The sequence below is a fragment of the Diprion similis genome, chromosome 8 (genome assembly GCF_021155765.1).
Source record: "Diprion similis isolate iyDipSimi1 chromosome 8, iyDipSimi1.1, whole genome shotgun sequence".
NCBI classification, from domain to species: Eukaryota; Metazoa; Arthropoda; class Insecta; order Hymenoptera; family Diprionidae; genus Diprion; species Diprion similis.
In genome coordinates, this window is record NC_060112.1 from 20,678,748 (window position 1) to 20,692,407 (window position 13,660).

At 33.1% G+C, this 13,660-nt stretch overlaps 2 protein-coding genes across 3 annotated transcripts; both read left to right on the forward strand.

Moving 5' to 3' along the window:
• The first annotated feature begins 4,252 nt into the window (after positions 1–4,252).
• Positions 4,253–5,738, forward strand: LOC124410107 (apoptosis regulatory protein Siva-like). 2 transcript variants are annotated; one of them, XM_046888269.1, is made up of 4 exons: positions 4,253–4,536; positions 4,876–5,042; positions 5,118–5,269; positions 5,501–5,738. In XM_046888269.1, the coding sequence occupies exons 1-4, from the start codon at positions 4,419–4,421 to the stop codon at positions 5,544–5,546; spliced, it is 483 nt and encodes a 160-aa protein (XP_046744225.1). In that variant the 5' UTR covers positions 4,253–4,418; the 3' UTR covers positions 5,547–5,738. The 2 variants fall into 2 exon arrangements, with proteins under 2 accessions (XP_046744225.1, XP_046744224.1); XM_046888268.1 differs by having other exon boundaries at positions 4,311–4,536; positions 4,849–5,042; positions 5,501–5,734.
• A 2,176-nt stretch (positions 5,739–7,914) lies between these two features.
• Positions 7,915–11,127, forward strand: LOC124410106 (putative uncharacterized protein DDB_G0282133). The gene is given in 3 exon segments (XM_046888267.1): positions 7,915–10,948; positions 11,035–11,069; positions 11,071–11,127. Coding segments are annotated over 3 exon segments (2,895 nt in total). The 5' UTR covers positions 7,915–8,145.
• Positions 11,128–13,660: the final 2,533 nt, after the last annotated feature.

Sequence of the window (13,660 nt, forward strand, 5' to 3'; positions counted from 1 at the left end):
CACCTGTACTATGATCGATATTGGCGGGACACCTCGTCTAACGACTCGACGTGCGTGCATCGATCGATAGAGATTACATTCGATAAAATTATATGAAAAAACACACACGAGAGGATGAAAAATATGAGAAAATAATAAAACATGTAAAAACGAAAACTTTACTGCCAACATAGATGCGAGTGTTTATCCGCAGCGTGTTTTTAAAAATTGTATAGATGATCTAAAGGGTCGTATTATACTTTTAGGATAGTTATTGCAAATGATAGCTAATAGTTCGTTTCGTTTATTTTGTGCGGTTACTTCAAGCTCAACCTAATACGAAAAACAACCGTGAATGAAATTTACACGCACCTGTAATAAAAACGGTAAATTAACAAACGATTAAAACGATTCACGCGGCGAAAGCAGGTTGATTAAAAAATGGTAAGGACTGATCTCAATTGGTATACATATAATGCAACTAACATGATGCGCAGCTGGTGTATGAAATGAGTCAAAGTAAGCGTTTTTGTGCAATAGTCAAACTTTTTTTCGTTCTCCCCTCGCCAATCGTTAGAAAATGGAAAAAAAAAAAATTATTAAAAATTGAACAGAAACGATACAAATATACGTTCAATATACGGCTTTTCTCATCCGGCTTTGCATAAGCGTTGTGCAAAAAATACAGTCATTATTACTAATCACCAATTAGTATTTATATAATTACTATAAATACATAAGTAGTATTTATATACTTAAGATATATTTTCTCAATAAACATATCTTATAAAAAAAAAATAATTAATTAATTAATTAATTAATTGATAAATTAATTAATCAAAACAAAGAAGTGAATGCGAAAAGAGAAAGGAAAATTAACCCCGTTTCATATAATATAGGTGTAAAAATAAACAATAAAATCAACCGTCGTGATAATTTGTAAAAAAAATTTATGTCGCCGATGAAATCGCGGATAATAGTTCAGAAGATTTTATTCCCAGAAAATCAAAGTGAAGACACTTCAAGTATAAAATGGTCGAAAGCCAAGCGACATAGTATATCCTATATAAATAACTTCTTCCTGAATTTCTTCTGCACAATCACTCGTCCGCGATAATTCATAGGTTAGCGTGTATGTACGACAGAATGCAGCAAAAAGCAAAAAATATCGAAACAATCTCATTGCAAGATTATATTTGATAGCATTTCGTTTTATCGCTCAGGTTAGAATGCATATAGACGGCGTCTCGTTCCTATATAATAAAAACCAAAAATAAAACGAAATTTAAAATTATCATTAACAGTATAAAAGCTAAATCAGTTTTAGCGATCACGGAAAAGTGTAGCACCGCGTTCAATTGTAATTGTCAAAAGAGTAGAAAAAAGAGAGAAAAAAAAAAAAAAAAAACGATGGCAATGAAATTATCAGTTTCCGCAGACCTAATTTTCTCGCGATTGCACTTGCGATACAATTTTTTTCGATTCTAATTTTTCACTAATAGATATATTTACGGATTCGACAAACGGCTCCTACACAATAAACGTGCGGCACTTTTCCCGTATGAAAATAATCGTATATAGACTAAACTAATAACCGTAATTTAACAATAATCGTGTAAGATTATGTATAAATAACAAGTTGTGCTGAAGTATCTCGGGTTTTGCAATTACACGTTCACTAATGTACTACTGATCGTGAATGAAGGAAGCGAAACAAGATTATGTAAAGGATCGAATAAGTAGTTGAGAAATAAATGAATCGGAATTAGCGTGACGGTCGCGTATGGTATATGTATACATATATATATATATACATGACAACATAATAACAATTCATGAGACTAGGCATAAGCTTGCGGCTATCTACTTATGCTAGCGAATAATTATAAAAATACATTGTATAAGTATAATAAGTATATAATAATAATAATAATATTAATAACAATAATAATAATAATAAAGCAAATTACCGGCCATGTTAAACTAGGATTTTATATCAAGCAAAAGAAAAAAAAAACCTAAGGTATGAGGAGTAAACATTTCCAAAATTTTAAGATCGATTTAATTTTGTCTGATAAGTAGGTATCTATTTATATTTCAGAGCGTAGCTATACATATTTATATTATCGTCCTCATAAGGTCTAGTCGTATGTTTGATATTATACATGATGCATATTTGAAAAAATATTTATTTATGATATTAGTAACGTGATTCGATTTTTGTTTTTTTTGTTGTTGTTATTTATTATTGTCGTTCAATTATCGATCTATCTTTACCTTGCAATCTCTATACAACGCCATTCGTAGTTGTTGAACAAATTTTTTTCGCCCAACTTTTTGTGTTGCAAAGGTTCGTGACTTTATCGCGCGTATAATGTGTATTTTATAATTTGAAATTGATTTATTATCTGGATATATCATTGAGGCATTAAGCTATAGGTAGTAGACAATTTTTATACAATTCTTAAACAATTTTACAACAATTTGTTCAGCGCGCGTTCTTGTTGACGTTTTGTTATTGGCGATTAATATTTCACAAATATTATATAGCCATTGTCTATATATAATATAAAGAATCTGGTAACATATACGTGATAAATTTTCGAGGAAAAAAGGATATGTTAGTTATTGTGAAAGATCTCTTGTATCGCTTGATGTTTAAATAATTTATTATTGTGCTTCTAATATATTTATTAATTGATTGATAATAATTAAATTACTCTGCGCGTATATATGTATACACACACCTTATATACATTATATTATACAAATATAAACGTTCGGATCGAGATAAAATATTCAACAATGTAATATAAATTTGTTTAGATGATATTTTATCTTAATCCTCGCGGCGAGTCTCACGGTAATTTTAATTATATAAACATGTAATGATAGGTAGTCAAGATTTTGTAAGCGTGTTTTGTGAACTATTACGTTGGTCGTTATATAGGTAAATAAATTAGGTACACCATATGATTATTCAATTATTATTGACGAAGAAAAAGAAATACTTATACGTTTCCTTTCCACTAGGTCTGATGTTTACGTCGCGTTATTTCGTTTCACACGATACGTACACAAATAAGTTGCAAAGTAGAATAAAAATCATAAATAATTACACTAACAGTACATGAAAGTCGGATTAATTTCCTTCGCCCCAATAACCTGTAATGTATAATTTTTTCACTCAACAAGAGTTCAAGCAGGCAAATTAACCGAATTCGAATTGTTTGGATTTATGAGCCTTGGCAGCAAACTAATATTACTCATTAATTCAACCAATTTATCCGAAGAATTCTTCATGCAACCCTAATAAATGATACCTACATTCTCCATTATTTTCTGTAATTATAGTTTTAGTGTAACTGATGCGAGAATTAGTTAGTTAATTCTTGCATATTGTTATCGCATTTGTGCTGCTGTTACAAAAATTTTGTGATACAAGCTTGAGCTTTGTACCATACTAACCGCTGCTAAATTTTCTCGTAGGTACGTTCTACGATGTTGTTTTCGAAATTAAGGTAATATCTATCAAGCGACGTTACGGTTTCGCGCTCCGTCCCTCTGGCAAGCCGATAAGCAGAAAATTTAACATTCTCGAGGAAACGTTTATCCACAAGTACAGAGCTTTCTACTCGATTATCGGCAACGGCGCATGAAAATCTTGTAATCTTTTAGAGACTGCTTACATAGAAAAAAAAATAAAATAAATAATAAAAACGATTGCGGACGAAATGAAATTGAGAGTGTTGAATATACATAATAGAGTAATCCTCTCAACTGCGGGTAGTTTTGTATTGATTTCATATCTATAAGGCCATAACATTTTTTATCGTTTCACAATAAGTTGTTATTAACGTTCAATTTATGTGTCGAAGTGAGGGTCGATATGCAGTGAACAGTTAATGCATCGCGAATTCAAAATTCACGACCACCGATAACCTCTAGGTAGTGAATATTAATAATTAATATATATATATACATTATATATACGTATACATAAATAGTATACATATGTATGTATATGTATATTCTCAGTTTTCATGAAAACAGTTACAGGTGTAAGGGATTAAAACTGTAACATATTTGTTGATGGCCAATATCAAATATGTATAAAAAATAATGATATTAATAATAATAATAATAATAATAATGCGACATTAATAATTAAAAAATCTGTCTATTGATTAATTACAACCGATCTTATTTATCGTTAGCAGAATTTTTTCTAGCGTTAACGTCTTCGCGACAAATTTTGAGTTTGAAAATTCGATTATCGATAGTCAAGAGCGCCACAACTATCGATATACTGCATTTCGAGATTTAAATAGCGATCGAATCGCTCGTTCGAATTTCGAACATTTCTCAATGATTTTTCAATTGTAGGCTGACGCGATTGACTTTTACGTGTGAAAATAGGAATAAGTTTGAAAGGAAAAATGCCAAAAAGGATGTGTGAATTCGACGACGATTTAGCCCCGCAGTCGAAAGTTCACGTAGGGCAAAGGGAAGTCGACAATGGAGTGCAAAGAGAAACTCAGATGAAACAAGTCTATGGTAAGGAGGTTATGTTCGTCATTTGTTTATACTCAACCTTAACGACCAACAGATGCGGTTTTTCGTTCAACTTGAGTACGTTAGAGACACAAGAACGTGGGTTCACGGCTCTCCAAATGTTGATGAAAAGTTAACTAGCACTGTGATAAAGTCTACGGATCATTGCTGTCTCATTGTTCAGTTAAAATCTGCTTTATTTTTTTCACAGTCAAGGCCCAAGAACAAATCAATTTTTAATCGTTACACCGTTTGGATTAATTTTTTTCCACATTTAGTGGCTAGTCACGTTTTTCTAAATTTGTTTCTTTTTAGACCGAACTTTGGGTTTGTTAATGACAGGAGCCAAGGAATTATCGCAGAAAATGAATAAATCTATCGACTTGGACCTGACAGATCCTGTCCCATCATCAATTGTGCCAGAAGCTAAACCAACCCCGCAGCAAAACTTTAAACAGATGTTTCTCAACAATAAATTACAACTAGAGTCTAAGGGCGAATGTGTAAAGGTATGTAACAGAATAAAGAGAGGAAGCTTAAATCGAAAAGTGGAATAACGAGTCATTAATGTTTCTTTTTTGCAGACCGTCCCAATCGGCCTCTGTGGCTGCTGTCGAGTCATCGATGATTACGGATCGCACAACTGTTACTACTGCGAAAAAGTGTTATGCTCCTCTTGTCTAGCCCAGTGCGTGAAATGCTTGGAAAGCTTTTGTCACAATTGCTCAATAATTGCGTACGTGTTTGTTTTTTTGTGAATACATATTTTGATTTTTATGTAACCATGAAAGTAACAGAAGTAATTGTAATCAAATTCAACATGGATAACTCCAGTTGTATTTTGAAAATATTTATTTCATTATTCTTACATATAGATAAGTGTCATTTGCATATTTCCTCACTAGTTTCATCAAATTAGTGAATCCAAAGTTTCACACATACCTACATTCGCTGGCTTTCTTTCCAGATATGACACCCGAGAGTACAACATCTGCTTGAGCTGCTATCAATGATCCAGCATCATAAAGCTTGTGAAAAAATGCACTTATTTGAAATTCTTGTCAGTGTTAATTCTAATTATTTATGATGAATTATTGTTTTGTACGTATTTTAATGGTTTTGTATATTTGTACATAAAGTTTGAATGACGTTTTTAATAAGTGTAAACCACTATTCAACAAAATGTTATCATGTTAAATATAATGTGCTCAATTTTTTATCAACTATGTTGTACTTGGGAATTCTCCTCCCTTCTCACGGCGATAAATAATTGTACAATTGTAAGCAGGCTAGTTGAAAATAAAACTGAAAAAGTTATAAAGAAATAAAAGTATTCGGCCTTTAATGAAAATCGCGCGGCTCGATCGAAAATTCGGAAACGTTAATTACGAATACCTTGAAACATATACCATTGGAGGTAGCTACCCATTCCGTCAATCGCGAAAACTGCAGCCGAAGTGATAAGAGAGAGATATAAATATTTGAGTTACTCCGTCTCACTCATTCAATCAAGAGTAGAGCGAGAAAGATTATAACTGCCATGTAACTCTCTCTCTCACTCTTCCGCTACACTTTCTGTAGACGTGAATCTACCTCCAGTAGTATATGCTTTAAGCAAATACAGATAAGCTTTATATTCGTGATACTGATGGATTCGAAGGTTTGTTTTGTAGAATTACTGATTGCTTTTATTTTTCGTGTGACCGCTTGATCGATATTATGAAAACATGTCTTTCCGCCAACTCCGTATGATCAACTGATAATAATATCGATCAACAGAATCTGCACGATCCACTTATAGATATTAATATTAATTTGAATTTTCTTAACTTGCATCGACATCGAGCAATAGTGAGGTTTGGTATCTACTTTCAATCGCCTACGCTAGTTTGTTTGTAATTTTGAATCGTGTGATGAAAAACAGTATTTACGTTCGATACAAACTGTGTCCTACATATTCAACGATTCGGAGGTAAATGACAACGCCACGATGCGGAACTATCTCTAGAAGGCGATATTGTTCAATAGAAATCGGACATAATTAACATATCAAATGGCCAAGGGTGAATAACTCGAATGATGGCGACGGGATTGGGAACTAGTTCACAAATCCAGCGATATTTCCTGAGATATTTCAAAATATCCTCTCGCAATTCCGAGCGCTTCCCGAATGCCGCATTGTCCATGAACGCGGAAGTAATATCGCCGATATTTTTCTGCTTTCTGCCGCACGCTTCAGAACGAATGATTAATACATCTAGGGACATGAAACATTTTTGACGAGTCCCTAGCTTAGAGCATTGCCTCATAAGTTAGCATCACGGACTTATTAAAATCTGTTCGAAAATCGTCGCCATCTACTTTTCGACTTGTCTTATAAAGTTGGCGCAAAGTCATCGCAATGAGAAGTTCGGAAGTAAGTGGGATCAATTCTTTCTTATCCTTATATTTTTTTACATCGGTCAAATATGTACCAACTAAATATATTAAGATTATTATGAAAAGTATTCTTTCCAGATTAAATCGACGCGATCATCAAAATCATCGAAAAGAATTCTGGGCGATGCAAAGCCGACCATGACAGACAGACTTGATATGAAACTGAAAACTACTTCGAAAGTTCAGAAGATCGCATTGCAGAAAGTTCTGGCAGTAAAGAAAATCGAGTCAGCTCCTTGGAATGGAAAACGCGTTTTGCCAAGAGCGAGCAGAGGTACAGTCGCAGCAAGTGTTACTAGATCCAATTTGTTGAAATCAAGTATACTTTCATCTGTTGGAAATAAAATCAAGACGAGGAGAAGAACGATAAATCATGGTCTTGCGATGAAAAATGTTCCAAAAGTATCGATTCAGAATTCCGATCAAGCGACGACACTTCAACATAGTATTGAAGAAGGAAAAGGAATAATTATTAAGGCTGATGAAACCATTTCAGAAACTTTGATTAAAAGCGAACAAATTTTCAATGATAATTCTGAAGATAAAGAAAACACACAAGATCCAATTGAACTGCCACACGAAATTAAGGGAGAATTTAGTACGGTGTCTGAAGTTATGAGGAATGTGGTAATTCCAGGGAAAAGTTATCACAGAAAAAGACGTTGCAAACCATACAAAAATGAGCATCTTGAAACGTGTCAGTCACAGGCTATGACATCGCCGCAAAGTGAAAGCGAATTAAATTTTTTTCCCCAAGGTCCACAGACTGAAAAACACACCGAAGCTAAACAAGATGAAGCATTAGAAAAAGAATTAACTAGCAAAAACTGCACGATAATATGTACACCAGATATCATCATAGATCGTTGCTTGGATAATGAAGTTGCTGAGGAGACTGAACAACCTGTCCCTACTTTCATTGATGAAAAAATTGGAGATAAATTTGATACTATTAAAGATCAACGTGCAGCTGATTTTCCTCAAGATGGTCCATCTCCGAAAAATGATGTGTGGCAAAAAAATTTTACTGAATTTAAATGTTTGAATAACTTAAAAGATGACGCTAGCGGTCTGAAATCGGAGACCCAATGCCATGTAGTACAAAAAAAGGGTGAGCAAGAAGCTAGTAAAGGATGTCTTCAGAGGAGATTAACACACATCAGTACACAAACAATGCCTGTTTACACAAGTAAAATAGCTGTAGCAAAAAATGAGCATCGACAAAAAAAACAGGGTACAGAAATTATATCTGCGTCATGGAAAGGATGTGAAGATGATAATTTGGGCGATAAAAATTCCAAAAATACTGATACAAAAGAACAAAGTCCCGTACCGGTAACACAGGTAACACCAAATTTGCCCAGTAACACTTCTCCTGTTAATGAAAAGGATAAAATTGCACCACCTCCCCGTAAGTACTTCATTACAGTAAATAGTGACTCCGATGAAACTTTGAGTAATATTGAATCAGTTCCCAATAGTCCAGGGCAAGACAATTGGCAAATTTCAGCTCAAAGGTATTCCAGTTTAACTAATAACCATCAAAAGAATAATCATCCTCAAAGCAAATCACCTAAAAGAGATAGAAGCCCGGTGGCTTGTGAAATTTCTAGATGCATGAATATTGAGAACACAAAGGGTGATCAAAATACTGAATCGGAATCTGGCAGCATCATTAAACGCCAGAGACTAATGATCGGTGGTACCTTAATTTGTAGTGACGAAAAAACAAAACTTCAACCTCAGTATCACACGGAAGCCTCCTCAACTGAAAACCCTTCTGTACTAGCTAAAGGCAGTGAAAAAAATACAGGAGATATTACGCATCACAACATTCTTAAGAGTCCAGAAGAGGTGTCATGGCTCAGACATTACGAAAGACCACGTGCAACTTATCTGAACTCAGACAAGAATATTAGCAAGTTTGAAAATAACGGCAAGGAAAATTTACAAAAAAATGAAATCTTATCCTGTGCACCCAAGAAAAACGATGAGACAATTAAGAAGCCTATCAATGTAACAATCGCAAGCGATCCAGCCCAGCCTAATTCTCATGCTGCAGGATACTTGTTGGGAGGTCGACATGACAAACGACCAAAACCAGTTACCCAGAAGCTTGGCAAACGGGGCAGGCCTCGAAAACAGGATTACCAAAAGTCTGGTCCAAATTCAGAAATGAAAAAAAAACCGCAGGGAAAAACTTCCGATACTCGATTTACTTCTGAACAGACATCAGCAGCTACTGGTGGTGAACCAGGAGTGAACAACAGCACAAGTAGACCATCTGGCAATGGATTAACGCTAAATGGTCATGCTCTGAGTTTATGGGAATTGCAGACTCTATTTTTTAAATTCTTGCAACATGGGCATTTTAGAGTTGATCCGGAGCAACCGCTGATTTTTACCTTCAATAATGATGACAATAAAAGTTTTGCTGCAGGAATGCAATGTTACGATCCCAAAGGGTATCACACACAACCTGGTAACACAGATATGACTAATAATTGTGATAGTAAAAAAAATCCACATTCACAACGACGTTTCTCAACTAACAATGATGATAGCAGACATCATTCGATGCATAATGCTTGGCCAAATGACACAAGCCATTGGAATTGTAATAGTGAACTCCCTATTTATACGAATCCAATATCGAATTACATGCAACCTCAACACTCTTCACCTTCGCATTACCACCAAAACATATACAATAACAATGCAAACTTAATGGGAAACAACATTAACAGTGACCGTGGATATATGAATTCCAATAGCCCGATGAATGATGCTTCGAATTTTTCAGCAACTACCAGCAACACTAACATTAATTTTAACCAGAATATTCAACGTCGATATGAGAACTCAGTAAATAGCAGAGAGATTGATTTGTCAATGACAAATAAAAATGCAATGCCAAATAACTCCATGAACCCGGTGCCTAATATCTCTGCAAATAATCTGAGTCCCAGTTGGAGATCCGATAACACCAATGGAGTTATAACAAATGCAAACTCAATGAACTGTTTGAATGAGTTTAGCCAGACACTAGAAGGTAGCACAAGCGTGAACAATTTCATACACAGTCAAAATTCGCCGATCAGTGTATCAGATTCTTGGATAAATAGGACAAATAATGCATTCAATATTAATAGATATTCAACATTTCCTCCATGGCAAGGATCATTTCCAATGTACAGCTCATGCTTGAATAATGCTGACCCTTATTACAAGAATATGTTCAATCCATGCAACACTCTAATGGCACTTGATCTCCCAAATTATCCTTACCAATATACTATGGAGAATAATTCAAATCAATGGATGCAAAATATTACTCCAGGTGATACTGGCATTTCTGCATTCAATGCTCCAGGTTCGCAATATCCTCGTACGAACTATGGTTTTTCGGAAGAACATCCGATGAATCAAGGAATAAACTTGTCACTGTCAAGTGAAGCCGCAGTTAACACCATAGTTCCTGAAACGAGTTTTATAGATCCTGATGAGGCCAACTCAGGAATGGAATACAGAAGTGCATTGAAGCGTAACAGTGTGGAATCTAAGAAAAATGCGTATCAAAAAGTTGTGTCAGGTGTTAATAACGAGATGCAAACAAATGCCAGAAGCTATTCCGATCCTATTTGTGTGCCGTATTCAAAAGGATACAAAAACGATATACAAACTCGTGACATTGATGATATTGATGTAATAAATGTTGTCGATGATGACATTGATATCTTGGAAGAACAAAATCTACCTCATATCCAGGATTATGTCAACCGAACACTGGATAGTTTTGAAGGCTGCTTTAATCATGCTTACAAAGCCAGCAATTCTTCGAACTTTAGAACTGTCACAGACCTATCGAATAATACAGAAACAGAATTGACCAAGTTACGACAAGAGTTGGCTGATTTTACCAAGCAATATTCTGAAAATCAGACAAGTTCTGAATCATCAATTCTACATGATGACGGTGAGTATTAATGTGGCATTGTTACTTTTGTGCAAAAACTAATTTTTCAACAGTTTACATTCAAAAAATTAATTTTCTCATTTCAGTTTATAATTACATGATGACGCAAAACCTGGATGTCGATAGAAACTCAACGTGACTCAACTAAGACAAGTACAAAAAATAGTTATAGCCATTAGTTATTTTCATATTTTTCTATTAAGAACAACTTTTTAAAATTGTTCTATCATATGTTCAATCATCGTATGCTAATCGTACCTTCGTGACACAGAAAAAGCCTGTGGGTTTTATGGTTTATGTTAAGAGTCGTTAAAGTGTCTGAAAAGCTTGAGCACATATCAATTTTCCTCGTTTCAACATGCAGTGAATATTTTGATATCCGATTGGGTAATTGTTTTATTATACAGATATTGCTTTGTATATTTTATCGTACCATGTAATGATGAAATTGTGCACTCAAATGCGATGTACATTAAATGCAGTAATAATGTTATCAAACGGAAGCCCGTCGGACGAATCTTGATAATATTCATTGAGTATTCAATGTACACACAAATGAAGCACAATAATCTCATGAATTATAAAGTGATTAGTTAGGAATAATAATCAGCCACTAATTGGAAAATTTGCTAAGCTGTTCAATTATTCTTCTGTTAATTTAAAAATTAATGTCGATGTTACCCAGTTGGATTTTGTGAACTTTAATTTTGGTCTGAATTACGTAAATTCAGAAACAGTAAAATGTTGATAGTATTATTACTATTATGGTTAAAATTTTGCGATTCGAATAAAGTGTTAATTTAGAATCACGCATAATTTAAAGACACGGTTCCTACTTTTAATTTAATTTTGTATTTAGACCAGATGTTACTCAACTCGTTGGAAATATGTATGTGTAGTGTTCGTAATTAATTATTATTTTTTAAGTATGCGGCATCTAGTAGCCAAAGAATATTTATCATATGCAAAAATTTTATTCAATAGAGAAGAAAGCTAATATTTATTCTGTTATAATAAAAAATACTTTCAAAAATGTTTGAGAAATAGTCGACTATTATGTACAACAAAAATTAAAGATGTCAATGTACTTGCTTTCAAATGTTATTCAAATTTGAACCATTTTATATCGTGTTATATTCAGAAAGCTCATCATTACACCAATGCTCAGCTCGATAAAAATTTAAAAAAAGTTTTATCATTTTTTGTTATAATTCTATATTTGTTTAAATATTTTTATATAATATATACTGATATTTTTTTCTTAGTATTAACAATCTTAATATTCGTTTTTATGTTCGTTGTTTGTTACCATTAGATATTAAATGTACTGCTACACTTGAGTAAAATATACGTATTTTGCATTGTTAAATTTTTGTATCGCTTATACATTAAAAAAATAAAGTTTAACACAAAGTTGAATCTATAACAACTTCACATTTATGACATCATCTACCTCTGTCAACTGACCATGGAAGGTAGACATTTTTTTAGACATTGATTCAGTTGCAGCTACAGAATTCGTCTTTTATAATAAAACATATCATCCTGGATGTGACATTTCATATTAAAAAATTGAGTAGTGGACACGCGTTTGGGATTAAACAATGACTAAAAATATTTCTTTTTATTTTCAATAAAAAATTATATGTTTATAAAATATTTGGAAGTACAGATACTGTAATAACTTAAAAATAGCCAATGGTCAACGTTGAATATAAACAAACAGGAAATCTATTATCAGTAATCTGTGAATCTATATATTTCGGATTCCGCGCTGGTACAGTAACTAAAAAGTACAACGATGTTAAACAATGAAGATAAAAATACCTTAAAACAGTTTTATTGTCACAGGTCAATGATTGACGCTAAAGTTTTGGCAAGTGACAAGACAAAATTTTAAATTTCATCCAGTAATCTATGAGATGAGCTTTACCTACAAAATAATGAAGTGGTAAATAGCCAAAAAAAAGTGTAATTGATTATCTACAGTTATAAGCATGACTTGGAAAGTTTTTTAATTGATGCTTAATTTGGTCAGGGCACTTAATACTAGACCAAGTCACTGACGGGGGGTTTCTGGTGATACGAGTCAGAACTATAATATAATTCAATAATAATAATAATGTATATGAACTATGAAAAATTACGCGGATTATTTTGATGACGCGAATGATTAGAACATAAAATTTTTACAGTTTGTCATAATAGATGTATAATAGATACTTTTTCATGGACAGTTTTTTATAGTATTGAATAGTTCATTGTAAGAAATCATTAAAATTTAGCATTATTGTAATACTTGGTAATGCTTTAAATTTAAAAACTTTAAAATTTTTGGCAGTCAAGATAGAATCAGTCGCGAAATAATAGAAAAATTTGTACCAAAAAGTAATTCACTTAAAGACAGTTGTCAATGAAGTAAGAAAACTGCTATGCTGCTTTATGCCAAAAATATCCTATTCAATTTTACAGTATTTCTCTGATAATTCATGTGCGTAATTTTTTACTATTGATAAAATAATATCCCGACTAAATTATGGCAGTCAATATTTATACAAAATATCTCAATATTTACATAATTACAAAAGATCGTATATGCTAAATGTAGTCTTGCTACAAGATAACATGCTATAATGCAGTGTAAAACACGCCTTACTCCATTCTGCACATCTACATCTATTTATAGTTAGAATCAAACCATATGTGCATATT

What these genes read in the sequence shown, in the direction of transcription:
- LOC124410107 (XM_046888268.1), top strand. Translation starts at nt 4,419, where the DNA reads ATGCCAAAAAGGATGTGTGAATTCGACGACGATTTAGCCCCGCAGTCG. An exon ending in TCAGATGAAACAAGTCTATG is followed by an intron (nt 4,537 to 4,848) that starts GTAAGGAGGTTA and finishes GTTTCTTTTTAG; the next exon opens with ACCGAACTTTGGGTTTGTTA. An exon ending in CTAAGGGCGAATGTGTAAAG is followed by an intron (nt 5,043 to 5,117) that starts GTATGTAACAGA and finishes TCTTTTTTGCAG; the next exon opens with ACCGTCCCAATCGGCCTCTG.